The sequence below is a fragment of the Aspergillus welwitschiae genome (assembly GCF_003344945.1).
Source record: "Aspergillus welwitschiae strain CBS 139.54b unplaced genomic scaffold BDQ94scaffold_49, whole genome shotgun sequence".
Taxonomy (NCBI): Eukaryota; Fungi; Ascomycota; class Eurotiomycetes; order Eurotiales; family Aspergillaceae; genus Aspergillus; species Aspergillus welwitschiae.
The window spans coordinates 41,656-65,896 of NW_020798743.1; the positions used below are offsets into that span (position 1 = coordinate 41,656).

The following is a 24,241-nucleotide window of genomic DNA, read 5'->3' on the forward strand; positions in this document are numbered from 1 at the left end:
TTGCTTTTCCTCTTCTCAATAATTGCGGGAGGCAAAGCTGCCTCAGGCAGTACCCACACAGCTACTATGCCTTCTCTGATTGGCTAATTGATCACTTCCAAGCTGGGAAATCTTCAGCTGACTAACTTGGATAGTAGTAACTTCTAGATTGGGACTAGCTCGGCACATGATCGATACTCTCCGCCTGAGGCAGCGATGGTTACACCCACGCCCACTCAAGAAGGACCAAGTACAACAAGCTCAGATGCTATTCCTAGATACAATTTTCAACTAGTATTTCACTGCATCCAGTTCCATCACCTAAGTCACGACGGCTCCTCACCACCTGATCAGCAAAACATCACTGGCATACAAAGCAGACAATGTCAGGATCCTCAGTCCGTCGTCAGCCCATCTTGATAAAATCCTTCAACTCCAAACCTTCATCATCAAGGAACCTTCCTGCTCTGATTTCCCAGAAGTGGGCATCATGGCACTCGTGCTCGAGGTACTGCCAGCAGAGATACTTGGAACTTCTGGGATCGTACCACCGCGGCTGCCTGAACCGATCAATGAGATTCGCAAGAGACGTGTAGCTATTGTGTGTGAAGGGCGCCATGAACTCAGACCTGCTCAGTCCGTATACGCTCATGTTCTTCATAAGGGCCCCATACAGCATGGAACTGCATTCAAACGAGCAACCCCTCTTCCCGCTCAGGTATTCATCTTCAACATGATAGATGTGGTCCATCAATCCTTCAATGGCCTTGATTCGGCGGGCGTTGATTTCTTCTAATTAGTTGTAAGCGAGCGTACTTCGTGTTATACCGGTTAGATATACACTTACCCACGATCGGTGCCGGGATCGGAAGGCCCAGAGGCGGCATGTGTGATTTTCCTTCCTTGATCAAAGCCAAGCTCGCTGCCTTGAAAACACCCGGCATTCGAAAAAATATTCCGATCCAGAGCCAGATCACAGACTCGCGGTAGCTGTCGTCTGGTCCTTGGGGGTCAAGCTTGGCAATCCATGGCCGAGCTGCAAAACGCACCGCATCATGGACATCATAGTAATCGGCGACCACACAGACCTTGCCCAACATCTCCAGGTCAACTTTGTCAGGAAGCTCATGGTGCTGGCAATGAATGATTCTCAGAACGTAGAGTAGCGCGTCTTCATCCCAGCATTCTGCTGTTGTCGACAGTCTTCCTTCCGCCTGGAATGTGTTGCTCTCTGCCATGCCGATGGTGAGAAGGGACCTAAAGTACGACGATGCGGCCATAAGATGCTTCGCCGATGCTTGGAAGATAACCACTGCCTCAGTGTCACTCTCATCGCTCATGAGCTGGAGCATCTTTTTTTCCAATTCGTCCCTGGCACGTCTGCGCGATATTCGTTCCTCTGCGGTCAGCAGTGAGCTTGGGAGTATGTCAACAGGTGGCCCGCCGATACCCCAGATGCCACTCTCCAACTCAGTAGCCTGGATTTCGTCGTCATCAGGCTCAACCACAAATGGAACAGTCGTCAGCTTCTTATACTTCTCGTCCATGATTCCGGCGTCTATAGCCATTCCCATCCAACGCTGCAATAGCTCGTGGTCCACGACTTCGGAGCTGACCTTCTGCGGTCCTTCTTGTTCACAGGGAACGAATTCGCAATTAGGATACTTCAACGTAATAAAGATCTCGCCTTCCAGATCAAGAATATAGTCTGGTGTCTCCATTTTTGATGTTTCCCTCTCGAGTCTGGGACTGATCTGACGTACTTTTCCAGGTGGGAAAGTGAGTTAAACAGTCAAGTTGTATGGGAAAGGTAAATGGGAGAATGGTACATGAGAGAATGTGAGATGGAAGATTGTGAGATGAAAGCAACACTCCAGCATGGAGCTGAGGGGTAGAAGAATCCATGGCCAGTTTGAGGATTCACTGTCTTGCTCCGCGTTGGTGCTGTTCTGTGCCTCATTGGGCGATCAGATGTTGAATTGAATGGCAGACCCGCGTTGGAACATGCAACTCGAGACTCTCTGCTCCCAGCCGCACTGGTTCGGACACACCCACCCGAGTAAAATGCAGAAGATGGAGGGAAAGACGGCGAAGCAGGCTTTTATATGGTAAATTTTAGCACCAGTCCCGTGATGGCCGATCACTGCACAGTGTCATGAATGTTCGGCGTGAATCTAGCTCTCCGTGACTATCAACATGAAGCACCATTCAAGTCACAAAGGTTCAGCGAATGGCCGTCGCCGCCACTAAAGCTTCACAGGCAGAACTCTGTGTTGACGCATCAGCAGCAGTGAAAGGCCCTGACCAGGCGGGGCCGAGTTGATCTTCATCGCCCCGGTCATTCTGCCAGATGCTGTTGGCATTTTGCTGCAGAAATTGCTTCAGCCCGTCGTCGGGACTGACCTGGTACAGCATCTGAAGGTTTCGCATCAAGATACCTTTAAATTGTGGCGCATCCCCGGTGCAGTCCGGATCGCAGGATTCCTTGAGTATCCCATTGGCATCGCCCAATGCCTGCATGGCTGCATCAGCTATTCGGTGCGCCGTGGTAAGATACGATGTGTTTGAGACCAGCTGCGACAACTCGACCAGTCCTCCTAGAACTACGCCCTGATTGTAGCTCCAAACGGTGCCGTTGTTATTGTGACAAGTCGTCAGATCCAGTCCATCATTAATGGTGTTTTGGCTATTGATCAAACCACTATTCTCGAACCAATCCCATTCTTTCATTGCCCAGTCACGATAGTAAGACGCGTTGTCGGTATCCCGACGCCCTAGATGAGCAGCGACGCTCAGGAACAGCTCAATTTCGATAGCGTTGTTGCCAGTATGATCCTTGTCCCACCAGATCCCACCGCATGTAGTATCCCACCCGCCTGCCATATCATCAAAGATGTTCACTGCGGTATCCAGGTATCGCCGATCCTGAGTTAAATCGTAGGCCTGAATCCACGCCAACGCCCACCACCCCTCGTCGTCGTAGTAATCATTGAGAAATTCAGTACTAGATTCGGTGTCGTTCTGGGGTAATTGACGCTTATATTGGGAGGTTGGTTTGCGAACACTATGTGAAAGAGTTGAAGTTGGGGCTTGGATGAATGTATTGTTGAAAGTTGCCGAGCTCGAGTTGAGCATTGAAGGGTCCAAAGCCGTGAGATCGCCCAGCACGGTGAGGCAAATGGCACTATTCCACCAGCCGGTCGTATCCCACAGCCCGGTTGTTTGATTGTACCATCCCTGCAGCGTATTCACGGCAGATTTGGCGTGGTCAAGGTATGGTGTAGTTGAGCTGAGGGTTAGTTGAGTGGGAGATGAGGCGACGATGGGGGCAAGCCCCAGAAGCGTATATACTGCTGATGCGATCATTGTCAGAATATGAAAGATGTCAGAGGACACAATGTCTGACGCTGGTGTTTATATCTTGTGGGTGCGCCTGGCGCCGATCCTGATGTCATGTGGAATGCTCACAAGGCTTCTGAAACACAGGAATCCTCAGGGATCCACACTGATGGCTGGAGAAGGTCAGACTGATAGATGTCCAATCTCTACATAAGGAGGTACTCTTCCTTCATATAAATACAGCTTGTCATGGCACAGGATGCTTGGGTTACACGCAAGGCAGGTGATAGGGGAACTAGTATAGATTGCGGGCTACGATCGACCCAGCCAGAAGCATGAATGATCCGAAATATAGTTGCTGGCAAGATTCAATAGAAGAATCCAGGAATTATACTCATTATCTGAGTTAAAGCTCCCTACGCTATCCCTTCAGTGGATGCGATACACCTGCTAGGCATTCTATCGCAGTTGCTGTCAGACCATGAAGCCATTTCATCAGCTTCGTACCGGTAGGAAGTACACGATTATCGCTATTAGTAAATATTACAGTACAATTCAATCAGCCAAGTTTTTTCTGGCAGGTCAATGAGCCAGTAAACTTATATTGAAATGAATGACTTGTAATAGAGCAGTTCATAAACTTGCAGTGATGGCTCTTCCCGTAACTGCGTAGGACAAAGTTAATACCTCACTCCTCAAGCTGGATCATGATCGGAACCTTCCTTTTTCATACATTTTTCCATCCTGCAGTCTTCCGATCTCTCGGTCGGTCGGAATTGTCCATCACTGCGGTGTGTGAATGGTTCAACATGTCACTGCTATCAGTGTGTCGACTGGTTACACATGGCGGGTTCATGCAGGTAACCCATGGTTATAGCCTCGAGGCTCCAGGCTGCTGCCTGTGCTGCCTGGAAGCCTTGCAGATATGCACTTTCCATGCCGTCACTCTTGCCCTATTCCCTCCTCATCCGGACTCTTCTCCCTCAACATAAATACTCACCCCGCCTCACCCCCTGAACCTGTTTCCAATCATCTCACAGAACCTACAATAACAATTTCTCCAATCATTAACAAAACAGAAGATGCCTCGTCGGACTCGCTCACCACCCCATTTTGAGCGCACTCTCGCGGACCTGGAGGATTGGGCCCATAAAACCGCCATCGAGGTATTTTGCCCCGTCGGGTTCCTATTTGTCGTTTTACTATTGCTCCTTGCGGTGCCACATTTAGATTAGAAGATTATAGTAGGGACTGGAAATATTCTGAGAATGTGCTGACATAATATGACAGGATTGTAAACTCGATGCGTGTCTTGACAATTTTCTCGTGCGCGTTTACCGGCTCAATCGTTCCATCCTTGAACAGTTGGACTACAGGCCTTATTGGAGATATGGGAACAGAGATTCCGAGAATCCCCCAAAGCCATTAAAATGGGATGGGCCGGGTGCCGGGGAGCTGCGGAAAATCGCTTCTCAACTTCATGACAACTTGAAACGCCTTCTTCCGGGCTACGTGGAGGATGACACTGATATTCTTGCAAACGAAAAAGTGCTCCGAAAGCTGAATAGCCGATGGAACGCTGTCAACTCCAAGGTGGTCAAGGGCAAGGAAGACGAAGACGAGGAGCAAACCTTCGACAAGAATTATCTTGACGATGAAGATTATGAGGAAACAGAGGCTAAAGATACCAGTGCAGGAGAGACTGGTGCAGGAGATACCGATGCAGAAGACACAGAAACTGAGAATAGACCGGGGGAGAAACCCAAGGGAAATGTTCGTGAGACAAAGGCTTTTCCAAACTCCCCTGCTCGCTTCATGGACCGACTCCTAGACACCTTGAGTGCGGCACGTCTGGCAACAGTGCGAGAGAACAGTACCGGATCTTCCTCCCTAGCGACTGGTGCCTTTACACAGGCTTGTCGGCAGTTGAGAGAGGCGATCGAGAGCGAGACCTCATCTGCCTCTTTTGCATGCGGGGGCAGCATTCCGATCACTAATCTCATCGACTCCGAGCAATCTGCAGCTGGACCTATGTCGCCCCGTGTGCAAATCGTTCACTGGGGTGATGAGCACGAGTCCACCGCACAAAGGCTCACGCTGCCACTGCTAAAGGATGCCAGTGATTCTTCTATCCATGGTCTCCAAGAGCTTCTTGATGCTTGCCAACCTGCGAGCTTTGGTAGGGGTGGGCAGGACATCCTTGACCCCGAATACCGCAGGGCAGGCAAACTGGATCCCGACCGATTTCTGACGAGCTTCCATCCAGCTGATTTTGGCATTATCGAACTCATCGAGCAGATCCTTCTACCTGGTATTAGCAGCGAGACTGAAAATCGGCTGCAGTTCCGCAAGCTCAAGGCTGAGTTGTACAAACTGAATGTCCGTTTGTTCCGAATCCCTAGCATTATCATGTGTTGACTGAACGCATTGCAGGTATACTCGGGCCCTTCTGGGCATTTCCGAAAGCACGTTGACACCCCACGCTCGGAGCACCAGATTGGATCACTTGTGGTTTGCCTGCCGTGCCAATTTGAAGGAGGCAACCTGATTGTGCAGCATCACGGGCAGGAGACTAACTTTGACTGGAGCCGGCAGAGTAGCTCTGATATCCAATGGGCGGCCTTCTACTCGGATTGCGAGCATGAGATTGAGACTATCAGAGCGGGCAATCGGATCACTCTCACGTACAATCTCTATGTACGGGAGATGCCTGGTGCCATACTTGCCCCTATCCGTCCGGCCATTGATCCACGGGCTTTCCCACTCTATGGGGTGGTTGAGAGTCTACTGAACACCCCTGGCTTCATGAAAGATGGTAGGTTGTTCCCGATTATTTTATTCCCGCCCTGTACTTGGAATTGACGAAGGCTGAACTTCTGACTTAGGCGGCGTGTTTGGAGTCTTCTGCTCTCATGCCTATCCCCACTCCTCGGATATAGCCGAGCTTCAACTCCCACGTGCCTTGAAGGGCGCCGACCTTGTTGTCTATGCTATCTTTGAAGCACTTGGTATTGAAGTCAGCATCCTCCCGGTCCTGGAATACAATGGAGACTATGCAGGTAACCCTCAGCTGGGTGTCCCTGGGCAAGTCCCCAAGCGTAAGGGTAGGTATGGGTATCTGTCCCAGAGTGGAGGTTGGAATCCTGTTGCAGAAAGCTACCTGAGAGAGGGCAAAGAGGATTCCCTCAGCTACAACGAAGTGTACCCTTGGAAGTCCAGCAGTGCACTTGACGTGGACCAGCACTGGAGACGGCTGCTGTTGACACGGGAAGTATCGGAAATGAAAGATGCCTTCTGGCTTGGAGAAAAGCACCATCTGCCAATGAAGCCAAACAGCCTCTATCAGGGAGGGGGTGCTCGAGTAGCCCCGCATTTCCGAGGCTATTTTACGTCTGATCGCGGACAGGAAGAAGGCCTAGATGAGGTAAGTTGTATTCCAGGTTTTCCTTTGGTCATTGGGAGCTGACCTTTAATTTGCCAGGTGGCTAACGATATCTGGCCGACATACTACCTCCCGGGCATTACCTGGCTCACCCAACCAAAGCATGAGGAGATGGCCTTTTCTCAGATCTCTTATGGCAATGAAGCCAGTCTCGGCACTCGGTATTCCTGTGCAGCGATCCTGGCCGTCATTCCGCCTTCTAGTCAGCGGGGCCAACAGATGCAGATGTAGTAAGTCAGTGAGGTTTTCCAGGTAGTAGTGACGACAAAATGAGATTGATTGGAGAGTATTGGTATGGTTTACTAGTTCGTCTTGTTAGTTAGTTACAATAGATTGGACGCTCCTCCCATGCCTTTCCTGTTTCCAGTCAGTGTAGCTCGATACCTGCTGCTTCGCTACCAACCTTAATGTCCCAGTATGATACTGCTAGTGCGGAGCAACCATTCATCCATTTGGTAATATTACTAGCTACGTGTCCACCGTGAAATATACTGCCATACGTGCACTAAGTCCATTCCAAACATAACACATTAATTTAATCGCTACCGTCCATTGCCACCTAAGTATACCACGTCGGCTCTGGCACCTCACCCAACAGAGCATACCTCCCCAGCTCGCGATTCTTATACGCCACCGGATCATGCAGCGTATGCGTCCGAATATCGCGCCAAAACCGATCCAACCCGACCTTCACGGCCGTCGCCCTGGCACCAGTAACCTCAAAGATACCCGAGGTCACCCTCAACCCAACATCCGTAGTAACCACCTTGACACTGGCAATCCACTCGGCCAAGTCACCCCGTTGTCTAGCCGTCAACCCAGGCCGGTTATCCGCATGCTCTCGATACAAGGACGAAATCTCCTCTCCAGCCCGATCAGCCAGCGCCTCGGCCGCGCGGAGATGCGCGAAGAAGTTCCCGTATCGCTCGAGAATATAGAACTCCTCTGTCGCGGAGGGCTTGTTGTCTCCGCCAAAGGGCCATGGGCGGGTCGTGCTCACAGTGTATTGCGATGCGAAGGCTAGTGCGCCTTGAGCGATGCCGAGGTAGAAGTTGCTGAAGACGAGTTGGATCCTATCCAATCCATATGTCAGTATTGCTGTGTTCATTAATGGATCAAATGGAAGGATGGAAGGTATAACTTACGTGGGAAGCAACAAACTCGCAAATGGCACACCCAGAACCTCCTCGCGCGGCCTCTTCGACACTTCGTCCCATCCCAATGCATCTTTCCACGGCGCACGCACATTCTCTATCTTGACCCCTCCGGACTCCGTCAATCGTAGACCAATGTTGTTCCAGTTATGGGCGAACTTGATCCCCGCCTGACGGGTCTCGACGAGCGCGAAGATGTGCTCGCCTGTACCTTCGAGGACACCTTCTAGGACAGTGAGGTCGGAGACGACGCCCCCCGTGTTGAAGAATTTGGCTCCGTTGAAGATGATGTCTTCTCCGTCGGAAGTGATGGATAGATCGCTGTCGCGGGGATTGACGGCCCCGCCGACGAAGTAGTTGTTTGTGATTATCCACTGGTGGATGCGGTCGGCTTGCGAGGGGGTGCCGACTACGTTGGCTGTTGTGGACCAGAGGAGGTGGTAGCCTAGGAGCATGCCGATTGAACTATTTATCTTGGTTAGTTTTGTTATGGTATATTGTGATTTAAAGATGGAAGGGGAGGGGGATGTATATACCCATCTCCTTTGGCTACCTCGCGGATTGCCTTGTATCCCACGCTCCAGGGCTGTTCGCCTCCACCGTATTTCTTGGGGCCTAGTAGTTTTAGAAGACCAGAGTGTTTGAGTAGAGCTACTTCCGCCCGTGGGGATTTGTTCTCTTGCTCGCGCTGCGCAGCATCCTGGCTCAGGATTGTGGCTACTTCACGCGCCCGAGCTAGCCAGGCATCAGCGGTGTCGGGTAACGAGGCCCATTGGGATTTGTAGGCCTCATAGACAGCTGGATCGGTGGCTGGGATGTCAGTTTGGGTCATGTTGAGCTGGTTATGATAATGTGTTGGGAGAGTGAGGGGGTTGTGAGGGGCTCTGATGAAATGCTGCAGCAGGCATGGTGGCACTGGGCAATCACTTGCTTATAAGTTGATATCTGTTGACGGACTCAAAAAGTAGTCAAGACGTGGTGATTGCGCTGGAAGCTTGTAAATGGCGCGCACGGATCACGCCATCTGCGGGCTGAAGCACATCGCATCGTGGATCGACAAGGAGAGAATTGTTGGATGCTTCAGTGGAGGGGAGATGTCGTTATCCCGCCGAATATGGCACAACCAACACAATTACGGGGTTGGCTTGGACCATAAGCTTATCTCGTGCTGCCACAATAATTAACTCAATACATTATATCCAGATATACTACCACTATTTAGCACTAACTGCTGTTCTGATCTGCAGGGCAGACCCACACCCTCTGTCCTTCTACTCTTCTCGCTTCCTGCTCTTCGCAAAATACCTCCCCGTGTCCCCCAACGGCAACTCCAGCAAACAATTATCTTTCAGGAACAAATGAAACACAATATACCACCCCACCATCCCCGCCACAAAGCAACTTGCCCCTCCTGTCTTGCGCAATGCCCTCGCCGACTCAGCGTGTCCATCCGCATCAGCAAAGTAACTCGCCGCCACAGTCAAGAACCCCAAGTCCACAAAGAAGAAAACCAAAATATTTGCCAGATTGATCGGCAGCGATGCTATGAGAAACGCGAACACGAATACTGTCCATAATATCATGAAGAAACCGAGCGCGTTGTTGTACTGTGCTGTGTCGGATCCGTAGGCTTGTGCTACGCCAAAGGCTGGGGTGAGGATCGCGCCATAGCCGGCGTAGAAGAGGCCTGTTCCGAGAATCAGTCTGATTAGCTTCGTTATTCTTCAAGGAAAGGAATAGGGTCTATGAGGGAGGTGTACCGAATGCGCTGAATACCGTGTACGCAAAACCATTCCCCACGGAGAGTTCCCATTGCGCGGTGATGACAAGTCCGAATGCTGCGATGAAGAAGAAGTTGCCCACGTAGACGTTGGTGATGGTTACCCCGCGCCATTCCATCAGACTGAGGGATAGGGTTGTTAAAGTCGTGCCGAATGCGCCTAGAGCTAGTGCTGACTACACATGAGATGCGTTAGTGTATCACTGATTTTTCAGGATGGAGGATGGTGACTCACGCCTGCACCGAGTGACTTGGATGCGACTTGCACTGCTGCTGCAGTAACAGATCCTTGTCGCTCAATGTCGAATGCATCGGTGACATTCTTTCTGTCTGTTGGTGAAGTGGTAGACATTGTAACTGTGAGGGGACGGTGTAGGTAGGACTGCCTAGTTGTGCTGATTGATGACCTCGCGGTGAATGGGCCATTCCCTAATTATGCTATCTTATAGACGCGCGGGCCTTATTTTGGGTCTATTACGCCATCTGGATACCCAGTGGTGAGCAGAGATTGACTCCAGAGTGGGCGGGATCTCTACGGGATATGGGCGGGATCTGCTGGAAAATGGGGTTTTCGGAATAAGATCCAGGCTGACGAAGCGGGAAAGAAAACAAGTTCTTGACGGTCACATTAGAGTATGCAGTATGCCTATACTATTTGTGGGGGGCGATCATACGATGGCCTCATCTCCCCCCCCGCGATGAGGTGCTTGTCTGATTTTTGGTCCAGCCCACAACACACTTAGTAGCTCCGATCAATCCAGTCTCCCCAAGTCTCGCCCAGCACCGTGGTCTTGTCAACCGCAGCAGAAATGGAGGTCTCGTATTCGCGATCAGAGGTGTCCGATCCCGCACCAGAGTTGTTGTATTCATAATACAGCGGCGTCGCACCGTCTGCCATGGTCGTCCATCCCTTGGGGTTGATGATGTCCGACAACACCGAGTTCTGGTAGATGACCCGCGCCAGCACGCGCCACGGCCGGCCCAGGTAGACCTCCTCCGTGAGAGAGACTCCTGAAGCAGCCTTGATGTTGCAGTTGTCGATGGCGTACCAGCCTGAGTCAGAGGGGGTTTCGCGCGATGAGGCCGTGATGGCACCGGCGCCGTTAGACACAATGTCACATTCGCCGAACCACACGGACGCATCGCCAAAGATGTAGTCGACCGCGCCTGGAATAGTTAGTCAATGTTCTAATTGTGCTGTTTGGACAAATACTGACCCTCGATCATGCAGTTGGAGTAATACTGGGTGCCGGCCTTGACATAGAGAGTGTCTTGATAACCACTGAATTGGCATCCATAGAAGCCCAGTTGGTCTGCGTTTCCGACAAGGCTAGCAAAGCCATTAGCCCAACAATCTCAATGAATTGGGAAGATCGGCATACTTACGCTACAGCTTGTGCTCCCTCGCCATATCCATTCTCCACGTTGATGTTGTACATGCTGAACCCATCCGAGACCACGTTGACGGTAGCGCTCTTGTCGAGAGAGCCGGCATCCGACGACGAGATGGTATGGGTAATGGTAACCACATTGTCCTTGTATGTGCTGGTGTCGGTAGTCTCACCGTACAGGGTCAGGTTGCCAGCGTAGTCAATGGTCAGCTGCTCCTCATACGTGCCGCTGGCAACGTAAATGCAAGCGGACGAAGTGGATGAGCCTAGAGCGTCAAGCGCGTCGCCGATGGTGGAATAAGTTCCATCCGATCCGACCGTCAGACACCCTGAGGGAGCACTCGTCCGGCTCTCTCGCTTCTTGATGTGCTCTGCCGGAGCACCGACGGCGGTAGCAGCCAGGGCGGCAAGGGCGCCCAGAAGATATGAAGTATGCATGTGAGTGAGTTGTTGCTGCGAGATCCTCCGGACTAAATGAGTGAGGATTATATCCTAGCAAGGCGTCGGAAAAGGAAGGAATCGACAGGCACGCCAAGTGACTATATAGCTTGCTTCCGAGCACATGTCAACAAGGCTGTCAGTTCATGTCATAGCATCTCCAGTTGTCTCTCCTCGCCCTAGAAGGCTAGCTGCCAACAAGACACCGGGACAAAACGGCGGTCCAGCGCCAAGAAAAACCATTGCCGGAGAATTTACTCCACACTTCCATGAATAACCATCTTCGCTTCCCGGCACGGCCGCCATGGCGTTTCACATAAGCATCCTTCGTCTGCAGGAACGCGCCGTTGACGCCGACGGTTCTCCGTGCAGAATGAAGCGATTGGCGGCGTGCCATCGGGAAGCTACCAGACAGGTTCAGGCCTCAGCAGGAGGCGGAGGAAGCGACCCTGGCAATTTATCCGGATCGACATACCACCGCGTCAGCTGGCTGGGTCTGTCTCCTGGAACGGTTCGAGTGTCGCATGTTAGTGGGCGGGGTTTCATCGCGACTCGCAGGGATCAAGCGGCAGTTCGGCATAAGAAGAAATTGCATGGCCTATTCACAAATTGTGTTGAGGACCCTGCCAGCTGTTGTAATTTGTAGGCCAATTAGCCGATAATCCCCAGGTCTTGAGATGGTCAGGGCACGGCGGTTACTCCGTCACTAAATTAAGCATCCGGCTCGTTTCAAATTGACCCCCAGCCGAGATGACAGGGCCTGCCTCGGCGTCCCACAGCCCTCACTGATGTATGCCTCTGCAGATAGATGGTAACCACTGCATGCCACACGATTCCGTACACCTCCGGGCAGGATGCAAGTCGTATATAGTGGGCTAGACATCGCCAGACTGGTCACCAGCTCAAACTGTGCAACAATCCCATAGTCATTGGCACAATTAGTGTTCACCATGACGCTATATCGCAATCTTCTGCTTTTGGCCAGCCTTGGACTGAGCTATGCTGCTCCCTCTAAGGTCCAACGTGCCCCTGATTCGTCCCTCCACGCTCGTGCCGTCTGTACCCCAACCGCAGGCGGCGATTCTTCCACTGACGACGTGCCCGCCATCACCGAGGCTCTCAGCTCGTGCGGAAACGGAGGCACCATTGTATTCCCGGAGGGCAGCACCTACTACCTCAACAGTGTGCTTGACTTGGGCAACTGCAGTAATTGCGACATCCAGGTGGAAGGTCTTTTGAAGTTCGCCAGCGACACCGATTACTGGAGCGGTCGCACCGCCATGATCAGTGTGTCCGATGTGGATGGCCTGAAGCTGCGCTCACTGACTGGGTCGGGTGTCATCGATGGCAATGGCCAGGATGCGTATGTGGTCACACTTCTCGGAAGCAAGCCTCCCAGTCCATTTAGCTGACCGATGCAATTTAGGTGGGATCTCTTTGCGAGTGACAGCAGTTACTCACGCCCAACGCTCCTGTACATCACTGGCGGCAGCAACCTCGAAATCTCCGGGCTGCGTCAGAAGAACCCACCCAACGTGTTCAACTCAGTCAAGGGCGGCGCCACTAACGTCGTCTTCTCCAACCTGAAGATGGATGCAAACTCCAAGTCAGACAACCCGCCCAAGAACACTGATGGCTTCGACATCGGCGAGAGTACCTATGTAAGCATCACTGAGATCACCGTCGTCAACGATGATGACTGTGTGGCCTTCAAGCCCAGCTCCAACTACGTGACCGTCGACACCATCAGCTGCACCGGCTCCCATGGCATTTCCGTGGGGTCGCTGGGCAAGTCCAGCGACGACTCGGTCAAGAATATCTATGTCACGGGCGTAACCATGATCAACTCCACCAAAGCCGCCGGAATCAAGACTTATCCGAGTGGAGGCGACCACGGCACTTCCACGGTCAGTAATGTGACGTTCACCGATTTCACCGTAGACAACTCCGACTATGCCTTCCAGATCCAGAGTTGCTATGGCGAGGACGATGACTACTGCGAGGAGAACCCGGGCAACGCCAAGCTGACCGATATTGTCGTCTCGAGCTTCAGCGGCACAACCAGTGACAAGTATGACCCGGTTGTGGCCAACATCGACTGCGGTTCGGATGGAACGTGTGGCATCTCCATCAGTGGGTTCGATGTGAAGGCGCCGTCGGGAAAGTCTGAAGTGCTGTGCGCCAACACCCCGTCTGACTTGGGTGTCACCTGCACTTCGGGAGCATCGGGCTAAATAGCTTCGGCCAAAAATGATTTCTGTATCCACTAGCTATCGATCGTCATCAGATCTAGGAGTTAGCATGGTAGTGTACATAGCAGAATGTAATCAATTCCCTGACGATGCTGCAAATACAAATATGGAAGTATTATCATTACACATGAGACACAACGACGACTTTCTCGGTTTATAATTGTTGTAATGAGCGACCTGATGTAAGAGTTGATGAAGATTCCTTCAGGAGGCAGAGGGTAGTGGAAGCAATGGGGCTTCTTCACCTGGGATGGGCTCAAGCACTCCCACCGTCATGTTTAATAAATGGCACCACCGCTGATTTGTCAATCATCCCGTCCTCGACTCCAATCCCCCGCCATCAGTTGAATTCTGCATCATCGTCGGAAGGAAAACCGGACCCTTCGGCCAGTGCCGGTCGTGCATCCCCACGATGTGGAGGCGGGGAGCCCGTCATGGGGATGGAACCACGCACCACCCGGCATAACACATATCCGCTGGTTCATCCTCCGCCAATCGGCCCTCTCTTCACTCTCCAGCCCATCTAGTACAAAGTATACCGGCCCGGAGATCGGTCCCAGAAACAGCCTCCGACTTCCGCACTGTTGAGCCTTCGTTTCTGGGGTTTCTCCAAATGCATGACGGAGCTCAAGCTTTGAGAAAGATCCTTCACGGGATGTTGGGAGCTATAAAAGGTGCGGGAGAAGACCCCAGAATCACTTGACATTCTTCCAACTTCAGGATTCCAATCCAGCTCAGGGAAGGAAGATAGTTGTCATGAAGCCATCCTGGAGCCTTGCTTCCCTTCTTGGGAGCGCTGCCATTGCGTCCGCCGACGTCTATCCTCCATATTATGCCAATCTTACCTGGCAGGCCCCGCGGACGCTCTCCAACTGGTCCAATCTGACCGTGGAGACGCAGACGGGCACCTTCATCGGCATGCTGAACGATACCTACCCCAACGTGCGCCAATTCCTGCGCATTCCGTATGCTAAGGTCGGTTTCTAATTGGCTTACTGATCATGGTGACTATTGCCTGCTAACCAGTTCCTATGCGATAGCCTCCTGTCGGTGACCTTCGCTGGATGCCTCCACAAAAACCTGAAAAGTCGCGCAGAAGATATGACTCGACCCGATATGGCCCAGGTACGTAGATTTTATAATGGACCACATGATGATCACGTCCGCTGATCTACAATGGCCAGCCTGTCCGCAATATGTGACCGGCGAAAGCACCATGTGGAATGAATATTCACCTCCCAACCTCTTGGTCAACCTAGGAGAGAACCTGAACCAAGGGGCAGTGGCGTGGTCCACGTCGGAAGACTGTCTGTCATTGGCAGTCTGGACCCCGTCCTATGCTAATCGCACCTCGAAGTTGCCTGTGGCGTTGTTCGTGACCGGTGGAGGAGGCGTCACAGGCGGTATTGAAATCCCCTCTCAGCTGCCTTCGCCGTGGGTGTCTCGCTCGCAAGAACACATTGTCGTGACTATCAATTACCGCGCGAACATCTTTGGAAGTATGTCCCCAATCCTGCCACTCGAGGGAGTCACTCACATATGTGTGTAGATCCTAAGTCACGGGCCCTGAATGACACATCGCTCACGCTGCTCGACGTGAGGGCAGCGGCTGAATGGGTGCACGAGAACATCGAGGCTTTTGGTGGAGATCGCGACAATATTATGGTCGGTCTTGCCCCAAGATACTGAACTAGATCTATGTGATGTGACTAACTATTGTCTGTAGCTTTGGGGTCAGTCACAAGGAGCAGCCCTGACACATCTCTACACCCTCGCCTTTCCCGATGACCCGCTGGCAGTCAAATTTGGTGTCATCTCGCAGCCACCATCCGTCACTATCGACCTGAGTACCACCGACGACGTATACCAGGACTTTGACATTGTCGCCAAGGCCCTGGGCTGCAACTATGGCGACGATGCGGAGGCCGAGCTGGAGTGCATGCGCCAGGTCTCCTGGGTGCAGATTGAGGAGTACATTAATCGGTACTCGGGCTCACCTTCAATTGCATTCAGCAACTATATCCGTAGGAAACACACTTTGCTTGCTTACTTCTTTCCCAATCTGACAATCCTTTTAGCCGATGAAAAATACATCTTCTCCAACGAATCCAAGCGATACCTCGAAGGCAAGGTCGCCCGAGGCCCAGCCATCCGCTCCGACGCAGCCCGCGAGGACGCATCGGCGAATACCACGAGCGTGATGATCAGCGAGGGAGAATGGGATTGCAGGGCTGCCCAGGACTCGGCTTTGCGAAAATCTCTCGGGCTCGAGACATACCGATACTTCTGGGCTGGCAACTTCACCAATATTAGTCCCGTCGACTGGCTGGGTGCCTTCCACTGGTCTGATCTGTTGATGATCTTTGGGACTTATCGCGAAGACGTCGGAGAGGTCCCGGAGTTGGAGGTGAAAACGTCGGAGACCATGCAGGATCATATTTTGGCTTTCTTGAAGAATCCTTCCACGGTCAATGTGACGGTCGGATGGCCGGCCTTTGATGCGGATAGTCCCGGGGGTGGGCAGATTCTGGAGTTTGGCAAGGGTACGCCGGTGCGCAAGGTGACTGGGGACTGGTTGGATGGGGGATGCTACAATTCTTCGATTCCATTCCGTATTTGGACTTGATATGAAAGTTTGTGAGGATATTCATTTTGGTTGATAATATGTGCAATGAATGATGAGGATATGCTATCTGCAGTGAAGACCGGTACGGGGGTAGTTGCTTTACCCCCAAGTAATGCGAAGAATACCAAAGTACTGACAGTTGAGAAATTCGTAAAAGCATCAGATTTCCGACTTCAATACCGTGGCGACGCTTCCTTGGGAATCTCCAGTAGATCTCCTACCGGTCGGGCCTCCATCCACGCATCCATCGCCTCGTACAATTTGTAGAATGCCTTATTGTTCATCGTCGGCAAATCATTCAAGATCGGGTGGCCTAGCTTGGCCTGTGCCACCGCCAGATACTGGTAACCCTTGGGGTATTTCTCCAACTCCGCCCGGTCAAATTTGGGCACCGTCTGACCATCTGCAGGCGTGACGCGATCCTTCTCGTAGAACAATTTTATGTATACCACTTTCCAATCTCCTCCCTGTTTCAGACAGAAATTTATGAAGCGGCAATCGCACTCGACATCGAACTCAACTCCGTCCCAGTTGAAGCGTTGAGTGATGGTGGCCTTCATCTTACCGATGGCGCGGCTGGTGGTCGGATTCAGATCGACGAGGGTGCCGTTTTCGCGGTGCATGATGTGGTCTCCGTTGGCGCGTCCCTTAATGGATGTCTTGATGAAGTCGTCGATAGGGAGCCCGCCGCTCCAGGCTGGAAAGAGGCATGGCATGTTAGCTAGACTGGCTGCTGCGGAGTTAGAGACTCGACCTACTAGTAAAGACAAAAGCGCCCTTGTCGACAAACAGATGGCGGTAGTGGTTCCATTCAGAGGCATCGCGATAGACTGGCCAGCCCTTGCAGAGCTCGGAGATGCAGTAGCGATCGAGTATATCGCCCTCGGAGCCGTTGATGTGGCTCCAGATGGTGGGCTGGGTTTCCTTTTCGGTGATATTGTAGACCATACTGGATGACGATTTTTCGTGGACCAGTTAGGCAATGAGCACTCCTCTACCATGCCTGCACATCCAGCAGTAGTAGTATATAAATCGTGGCTACCCCTCCCGAACCCAGGTTCACCAGACATGACATCATCCCCGACCGTGGTTGAAGCTGGCTGTCAGAGTTGAGGCTTTCCGCAGCATCCGGGGTTCTCGATCCGGTTCTCAGGTGCCGACTTGGCGATCCGGACCCATCCTGCGGATCGATATAGCATCATTGTCCTGTCTGGAAGTCCTGGCAATCAATTTGGCAGTAGTCCGAACCGGCAAGAGTCGCGCGAGAGAGTCGGAGTGGACGTTCGGGAATGCGGTCGCAGCCTGTCATTTACTTCGTCATGTTGTCAGATCTGGATTAACTGGAACTGTCTGCATGCCGGAGAAGCTTAGACCATGCTTGGTTGTTGAGGTGAGATCATCTGATCACGAAGAGAAGGTAGGCTTAAACTGTGGCTGGTTACACGACTTTTATTTTCCGGAGGAAGGGTCGACTATTTTACTACTACGGAGTAACTACTTGTTGATGGTTGCGCGATTCAGTCAGGTGTGGCGCTAATCCCAAGATGGATAGGTACGTGTTCATGCTTCTGCCTCAGGTTACAACGACGGTCGCGCATCCAAGTCTTCTTTCTCTGTAAATCTTACGAGTAACAACTATACTTATCTTAGGAGCTACTACTATGGTAGAATTGCAGGACTAGGACGACACAGTAGGGAGATCGTTAAGTTTCCGTGTGTAATAATATCGAAGTGAGCTGAGTATATATAGTTGTAGTTGGCGTTGTTAGTAAGTCACGATGAATCTGCATGTAGTAGTAGTAGGCATGTAGTTTCAATCTAAGTGAGCACCATCATTTAAATGCAGATATCTCTTTCTCATAGTGATAAGAACAGCTCGTACTGTTTGAACAGACGACTTATCAACACCAATCTAACAGGCTAACCCATAATCGTCAGACTATACATCCCCGGTTCGGCAGGTGTGCTGCGCGGGGTTCTGCCGTCCTTCCCCGCTCCCTCCCTTTTCTCCTCACTTCAATCCCATCTCCACATGTCTACTCCATTTATCTCCCAAGTCGCTTCTGCTTGCTCATTTGACCTGCGATACAAACTCTTCCCCTTCTATTCAGAAGCGTCATATACCAAAGATACTGACTGCCGTTGAAGACTCCAGTCTGGCTACACTTACATGCCCCGCTACAGGTGCATAGAGGAAGGCCTGAGAGGCAGACAATGAACTTCTAGAATTATTTGGACAGCAACTCCCAGGAACTTTTCCTTCATTAGAGATCAATGGGCTCACCCCGCCAAACTAGTGAAGGATATATATACATGAACAAATGGCAGAAACAAGAGCGAGTGGCTGGCGCGACCATTAACCTATTACTTGCACTGAAACAGAACCCCCTCAACATTGGGCCTCACCTTTCACAGAAAAGGAGATATGTCGACATTATACTGGAAGCAGTGTGAGACCCGTGAAAATACCCGCAGAAGCAGACAATTGGCAGGACTAGAGGTGCACTCCGTCTTCGGAACTAGAAGCAGACGTGCCGTGGTAGTTTCCTAGATAGTCTCCCAGCTCCGAAATGGCTAGTTGCCGAAGCTCACTGCGCAACACCTTGCCGGACTATCACGAACAATATTATCAGTACTGCAGGTCATGGAGAAAATTACAGCGGGAAGAAATAGTTGGTGCATACCGCGTTCCGAGGAATCTTTTCAATGAACGAGATGCCGCCTGACAGACGCTTGTATGGAGGTAGCTTTTCCGATATGAGCTCATGGATTTCCTCAGCGGACACAGAGGTCTTGGGGTATGTCTGGATATAGGCCCGGGGACCCTCGTCCTCGTTTCTGCGGAAGTTAGCGTCATCTTCCAGCCCATGTCACGAGAAGCTTACACTGCGACTCCGATAACCCCAACATCACAGACGTGCGGGTGCTGTAGTAGGACAGACTCAATCTCAACCGGAGATACATGGCTTCCATTAACCTTGATCAGATCCTGTGGCAGCCGTGAGCTAGGGTACTTCTTCCTGTCAAAATCGGCAGCAAGGGTACGAAGACTTACCTTTTTACGGTCGACAATATACCAATTGCCTTCATCATCGACATATCCTACATCCCCTGTGCTGATCCAGCCGCCGGCTCCCATCACCTGCTCTGTCGCGGCTGGGTTGTTCCAGTATCCTCGAGTTGATCCCGGCGTGCGGATCCAGATGTCTCCAACCTCTCCCGTCTTTAATGTCAGAGAGGGATCGCTGGAATCGGTCACTTTCCCTTCGTATGTCGCGTTCAGTTGCCCGACCGTCTCGGACTTGGGCGGGCGCAGGGGATCAGGCCCAGTGATAGTTCCCGTTCTATTTAGTCATATAGTCAGCAACTGAAACACGTCTTGCAGGGGCCAACTTACTCTGTAAGCCCCCAGGCACGGGCAACGTATCCAATTCCCAGACTTTCCAGCTTGAATTTCGTGAACTGGCTCATCGGCGCAGCACACGCTTCGACACGTCGGAGACATGACAGATCGTATTGTCGACACACGGGGGCATTCTTTGCCATGGAGGTAAGAACAGAGCTCCGAATGATTGCATCCGTGATTTGGAACCGCTCAACTGCCTCGCAGATGCTTCGAAAGTCGTTGCGTCGCATCAAGTACAGCGGAACACCCATCCTGGGAAATATGGCGCAATACGACCGCTGCCCAACACTGTGATTGATCGCAAGGGAACCCAACACGCGGACGTTTTCAGGGCCTCCAAGGCGAGGGCTGTATTTCCAAGCCGGATGCGAGGAGATTCGCCGGATGTATCCCATCGCTGCAGCAATGTAGTTGCGATGCGACAGTTCTACACCCTTGGGCTCACCAGTGGTCCCGGAAGTAAAAAGAAGCATGATTGTGCTGTTGTACTCCTGCGAAGAAATGACAGTGGGGTACCAAAAGCGGGATCCCTCCCATTCGGATGCCACCATCGTCTGCCAGTGCTGAATCGGGCCTTCCGGCTCGCCGCAGCCGTCCAAGATATCATCATCGAAGACGAAAATTCGGTCATCGGGGTGATTTGCCATGCGCGCGGCTTGAAGGGCAACTGGAAGGGTGGCACGGCTGGCAAAAATTACCGAAGGTTTTGAGAAAGAGATGAGACGATGAAATTCGGCCTGGTTGAGAGCAGGTTGTCCAGACGCGAAGATACACCCGGCCATCACGGTGCCCATGAGGAGTGCCGGATAGCAGAGGGCATTGGAGGTCACACACAAAACGCGATCCTTCGGGTTAACGCCCATTTTCTGCAAGCCCACTGCTACACGAGCAGAGAGGAGTCGGTATTCTGCCAGCGACAAAGCTCTCGTATCCGGGGAGTCGGCATCGATGAGGATCTTTCGGCTACTCAGGGAGCGTCGAGGGGAGCCAAAGACGAACCGGGGGAGTGAACATTGAGGGATGGGTGTAGTCCATTTGGAGACAGTGTGCGAAGACCTGTCGCTGTGTGGTCGGGGCATAGGTGGAGGATGCATGATGAAGAGAAGTCCACGAGATTATCACTACTGGCTCTTTCACCAAGCTTCCTTTGATCTGCTCGTGTCTGGACTTTGGTCTCTCAGTGGATCCTCTCTCCCTTATATACTTTCTACGACGAAGGTTTGCTGTCAGCCAGCAGGGTTTGGTGATGGATTTACGTAAATGAACCTTCTTGCGCAAGCCATGTTCGAGCTGAACAATGATGCCTGTCGACCGTGAAACTATGGAACAATAGCCTGGGCCTGTCTGCTGCTGATGAAATCTATCGATCTGCACGTGTGGGCCAGGGGCCGTCTTGGTTTGCTGCAGCTCCAGGCCGATGATCTGCGCCTCCGGCCGCGCCGCTTGTCGGGGCGGCGATCGGCCAATTTCGTGATGCAGACTAGTACTGCTGCAGACTGACACTGCAGATATTGCCCAACTTGACAACAGCTCTTGTCGGGACCTCTCTTCGGAGTTCAGTTGCCAGCTCGGACATTGAGCCCACCAGGTCGGTCCGGACAACTTTGGTCTCCCCTGATTGTTGCTTTTCTGGCATCACACCGGCGACAATCATTGCGTGATTCTCATGATGTGACGCCGGTCCTCACTAGAGTCCTATCACATGGCAATAATCTCCTCATCACCTCACGGTGAAGACGTGGACGGCATGATGGGTAAGGAACATGGCGTAGCCTCATCCCCGCTCAAGTCTACACAACACATTCTACAAAGAACATTCGGAACAAAGCAGAATGCAAGGGCAGCGCACGGGCAACGCAAGGGACGCCATTGCGTATACTCGGGGCGACAGGTCAAAACTTTGATCGCTTTAGGAATGTGATGTCACCAAAATCCGTCTACAATGTTCGCGCGAAAAACTTTCTCTGGTATATGCACGAGAGGTCCATGGTACGAATTCCTGAATTCAGCTATCCGATCTTGTCTAACTATGAAACATCCTTTTTCTTACTTCGATCTACAGTGGCTCGTAGATCTTGGGTGCGTTGGCACCCCTGAATGAATGACGATCCTATCAGATCCTCCCCGCCCGTTTTTTGCGGTAGTCGTGGCCCCAGAGTAGAACACCCCAAAGAAGTACGCTGGAAACCGCCCACAGAACAGCAATCAGGGTCCCCATCCAGCCCATACCGATCGCGTTAATGATAGGCACTGCAGCTGCAACCGCACCCGCGCCTAGAAAGCAACGAAACATCGTGTTGGAAGCCGTGACTGTTGCCGCCCGCTTGACGTGGCAGTCGATCAGTAGTGTGACCAGAGTGCTGGTGGCTCCTGCAATGGTATGCGCTGTGAAGAACAGCATAATGAGCGGCCCGGCCACATGAGTTCTGTAATTCATGACCCAGCCGTAGCCAATGATGCAGATGCAAGACATATAGACCATCGGCAACGTGATTTGAAGACGGGCCTTTTCGACGGGAAACTCAATGAGGTCCACCTGGCGGTTGTTGACCACCTCCATGCCATGCTGCCGACCTAGGCGACGGAAATTCCAGTCCACGAATCGCCCAACGGTCCACCGCGAGGTGAGACTGCCAATGCCGTACGGGATATAGCACAGGCCGATCTGGAGCGAGTTGTAGCCGTACTTTTCTCCCAGCTCCGAAGACAAACTACTGAGAACAGCAAAGTATCCGCAGTAGAGGATAGAGCAGAAGGCGATGATGGCGCCAGTTTCCTTCTCCAGGGCAATTTTGATGCTGTCAATTGGCGTCGGTCGACGGGGCTTAGGGCCGTCATCGAGCTCCTTCTTAGCCGCCTCAGCCCCCTCATAGGCCGAGGGCTGCACGATGGGAATGAGTGGCCGGTTCCAACGTGGCGCGGGAATGGATCCATTCCCTACCACCATACGGCAGGTTTCAGGAAAACAGACGAGGATGAGGATAATCATCGCGGCGGCAAATATGGCCAGAAACCAGAAGATACTTCGCCAGCGAAGAAACTGGGCCAGGACACCTCCAATAATAGGCCCGAGCGCGGGTCCCATCGTTGTTCCCAGAGACGAATAGATCATGTATTTACCACGCTCGCTTCTAGTGACCAGGTCGGCCGTAACAGCTATACCAACGACGGAGATGGCACTACTTCCGCAACTCTGGAAGGTTCTGAGGACGATGAGTGCGATGTAGTTATCTTGCAGCGCCAGGCCGATATTGACGGCGAGGTAGGTGATCAGACAGACCAGCATCGTGGGTCGACGGCCATATACATCGGAAATACTTCCTGTCACCAATGGTGCAACTCCTTGGAAGATCTGAACTCATGTTAACTTATGCTACATAACTTTCCGGACATGTGATATCATCTTACCATGTAAGTGGTGATGGTCAAGTTAATTTTGCTCACGGAGACGTGCAAGTCATCAGATAGTTGGTCAATGGCGGGATAGTAGATGTTTGCTGACACCGGGGCTAGGAATCCCACGATGGCCGCTATAGCGATGGTCATGATCTTCTTCCTCTCCGTCAACACTGTATGTGGCGGCGGCGGCGGCGGTGCCGCCGCCTCTGAGGGCGTTTGAGAGAGTGGCTGGAGGCTGGCACTGCTGGAATTGCCCCCGAGGGAACCCAGCTCGATGGTGTGCACAACCTCCTGAGGACCTTTGTCCTTGACTATTTGAGACATGATAAATTTGATTGCCTTAGGGAGTGAAATGGGTTGGTGAAGGCCCTGAAAAATTCAAAAGGAGTGACTTGGTTCAGCCAAAGCGTCAATCAACCGCGAAACTTGCCATGTCTGGCATAGTTATACGGACTCTATGCTGACACCCTCGTCTTGTTTGATGACATATGCATCCGCCCGATCGATGCTTATTTTCCGGGAATGGCAACCGGAGATCACATCATGGATGAGGTGCATTGCGGTCTAGCTAGTGTCTTCACGGCACGGGGCCTTTCATGTGGACGTAAAATTCCGTCTGTTCCCGAGCAATTCGGAGTCACTTTCTCAGCTACACTCGATGTGATTCAGAGCTTCAGCTCGCCGAAAGAGGAAATGGGGACCCCCATGGCAATTACCTTTAAGTAATGGAAACTAAAAGTTGGGGAAGATCGCGGCTGAGCCCCATGGGTGGCGTCAACGATGATCAGGGTGCAAAAGCAAGTTTCGAAAGGAACAGGAAACCGCGCCGAGAAGAAAGAAGAAGTTAAATGCGCAGCCGCGTCAGCGGCTGCATCGTCGATCATGCATCTCCACTCTGCAGCAGCTCAACTATTGGCGGTGAAAGATAGTCCGGGCTCGACCTGTCGATCTTGTAGGGTGTGCAACCCTAATACTCACGCCATCGCGGACCTGCAGCTTAGCATCCATGCTGGCCCGACAAAGTATGCATGCCAT

General features: G+C 52.0%; 10 protein-coding genes across 10 annotated transcripts; 3 read left to right on the forward strand and 7 right to left on the reverse strand.

Annotated features, from left to right (window-relative positions):
* Window positions 1-385: 385 nt before the first annotated feature.
* Window positions 386-1,700, reverse strand: BDQ94DRAFT_175032 (uncharacterized protein; the record flags this gene model as incomplete). The annotated part of the gene is made up of 2 exons (XM_026772432.1): window positions 386-771; window positions 827-1,700. 2 exons carry the CDS (start codon window positions 1,698-1,700, stop codon window positions 386-388), a joined length of 1,260 nt encoding a protein of 419 aa, XP_026621057.1.
* Window positions 1,701-2,202: 502 nt separating this feature from the next.
* BDQ94DRAFT_175033 (putative glycosyl hydrolase) lies at window positions 2,203-3,345 on the reverse strand (the record flags this gene model as incomplete). Its single annotated transcript, XM_026772433.1, has 1 exon — window positions 2,203-3,345. One exon carries the CDS (start codon window positions 3,343-3,345, stop codon window positions 2,203-2,205), a length of 1,143 nt encoding a protein of 380 aa, XP_026621058.1.
* Window positions 3,346-4,400: 1,055 nt separating this feature from the next.
* On the forward strand, window positions 4,401-6,991 carry BDQ94DRAFT_175034 (2OG-Fe(II) oxygenase; the record flags this gene model as incomplete). The annotated part of the gene is made up of 5 exons (XM_026772434.1): window positions 4,401-4,484; window positions 4,609-5,697; window positions 5,752-6,133; window positions 6,204-6,742; window positions 6,800-6,991. 5 exons carry the CDS (start codon window positions 4,401-4,403, stop codon window positions 6,989-6,991), a joined length of 2,286 nt encoding a protein of 761 aa, XP_026621059.1.
* Window positions 6,992-7,319: 328 nt separating this feature from the next.
* Window positions 7,320-10,333, reverse strand: BDQ94DRAFT_183759 (thermophilic desulfurizing enzyme family protein; the record flags this gene model as incomplete). The annotated part of the gene is made up of 7 exons (XM_026774491.1): window positions 9,930-10,333; window positions 9,675-9,870; window positions 9,254-9,601; window positions 8,890-8,992; window positions 8,451-8,840; window positions 7,906-8,379; window positions 7,320-7,833 (listed from the first exon to the last, which is right to left on the reverse strand). Exons 1-7 carry the CDS (start codon window positions 10,044-10,046, stop codon window positions 7,320-7,322), a joined length of 2,142 nt encoding a protein of 713 aa, XP_026621060.1. The 5' UTR covers window positions 10,047-10,333.
* A 100-nt stretch (window positions 10,334-10,433) lies between these two features.
* Window positions 10,434-11,845, reverse strand: pmeA (putative pectin methylesterase; the record flags this gene model as incomplete). Its single annotated transcript, XM_026774492.1, has 3 exons — window positions 11,081-11,845; window positions 10,912-11,024; window positions 10,434-10,861 (listed from the first exon to the last, which is right to left on the reverse strand). The coding sequence occupies exons 1-3, from the start codon at window positions 11,521-11,523 to the stop codon at window positions 10,434-10,436; spliced, it is 984 nt and encodes a 327-aa protein (XP_026621061.1). The 5' UTR covers window positions 11,524-11,845.
* BDQ94DRAFT_152791 (uncharacterized protein) lies at window positions 11,437-11,845 on the reverse strand (the record flags this gene model as incomplete). Its single annotated transcript, XM_026768041.1, has 1 exon — window positions 11,437-11,845. A coding segment is annotated over exon 1 (157 nt), but the record flags the coding sequence as incomplete, so codon positions are not given.
* Window positions 11,846-12,473: 628 nt separating this feature from the next.
* Window positions 12,474-13,757, forward strand: BDQ94DRAFT_163076 (putative extracellular exo-polygalacturonase; the record flags this gene model as incomplete). Its single annotated transcript, XM_026769660.1, has 2 exons — window positions 12,474-12,886; window positions 12,950-13,757. 2 exons carry the CDS (start codon window positions 12,474-12,476, stop codon window positions 13,755-13,757), a joined length of 1,221 nt encoding a protein of 406 aa, XP_026621063.1.
* Window positions 13,758-13,857: 100 nt separating this feature from the next.
* On the forward strand, window positions 13,858-17,028 carry BDQ94DRAFT_152795 (alpha/beta-hydrolase). Its single transcript, XM_026768042.1, has 6 exons — window positions 13,858-14,750; window positions 14,816-14,900; window positions 14,960-15,274; window positions 15,325-15,440; window positions 15,502-15,799; window positions 15,854-17,028. The coding sequence occupies exons 1-6, from the start codon at window positions 14,532-14,534 to the stop codon at window positions 16,399-16,401; spliced, it is 1,581 nt and encodes a 526-aa protein (XP_026621064.1). The 5' UTR covers window positions 13,858-14,531; the 3' UTR covers window positions 16,402-17,028.
* BDQ94DRAFT_183767 (acetyl-CoA synthetase-like protein) lies at window positions 16,575-21,053 on the reverse strand (the record flags this gene model as incomplete). Its single annotated transcript, XM_026774493.1, has 8 exons — window positions 19,799-21,053; window positions 19,457-19,745; window positions 19,287-19,390; window positions 19,086-19,239; window positions 18,933-19,012; window positions 17,160-17,350; window positions 16,923-17,098; window positions 16,575-16,868 (listed from the first exon to the last, which is right to left on the reverse strand). Exons 1-8 carry the CDS (start codon window positions 20,899-20,901, stop codon window positions 16,575-16,577), a joined length of 2,391 nt encoding a protein of 796 aa, XP_026621065.1. The 5' UTR covers window positions 20,902-21,053.
* An 867-nt stretch (window positions 21,054-21,920) lies between these two features.
* BDQ94DRAFT_163079 (MFS general substrate transporter) lies at window positions 21,921-24,214 on the reverse strand (the record flags this gene model as incomplete). Its single annotated transcript, XM_026769661.1, has 3 exons — window positions 21,921-23,159; window positions 23,216-23,512; window positions 24,185-24,214. The coding sequence occupies 3 exons, from the start codon at window positions 24,212-24,214 to the stop codon at window positions 21,921-21,923; spliced, it is 1,566 nt and encodes a 521-aa protein (XP_026621066.1).
* Window positions 24,215-24,241: the final 27 nt, after the last annotated feature.

Excerpts from the sequence above, each read along its gene's own strand:
- BDQ94DRAFT_152795 (XM_026768042.1), top strand. The coding sequence starts at position 14,532 with ATGAAGCCATCCTGGAGCCTTGCTTCCCTTCTTGGGAGCGCTGCCATT. Across the intron at positions 14,751-14,815 it reads TGCGCATTCCGTATGCTAAG|CCTCCTGTCGGTGACCTTCG; the intron begins GTCGGTTTCTAA and ends CCTATGCGATAG. Across the intron at positions 15,800-15,853 it reads TGCATTCAGCAACTATATCC|CCGATGAAAAATACATCTTC; the intron begins GTAGGAAACACA and ends CAATCCTTTTAG.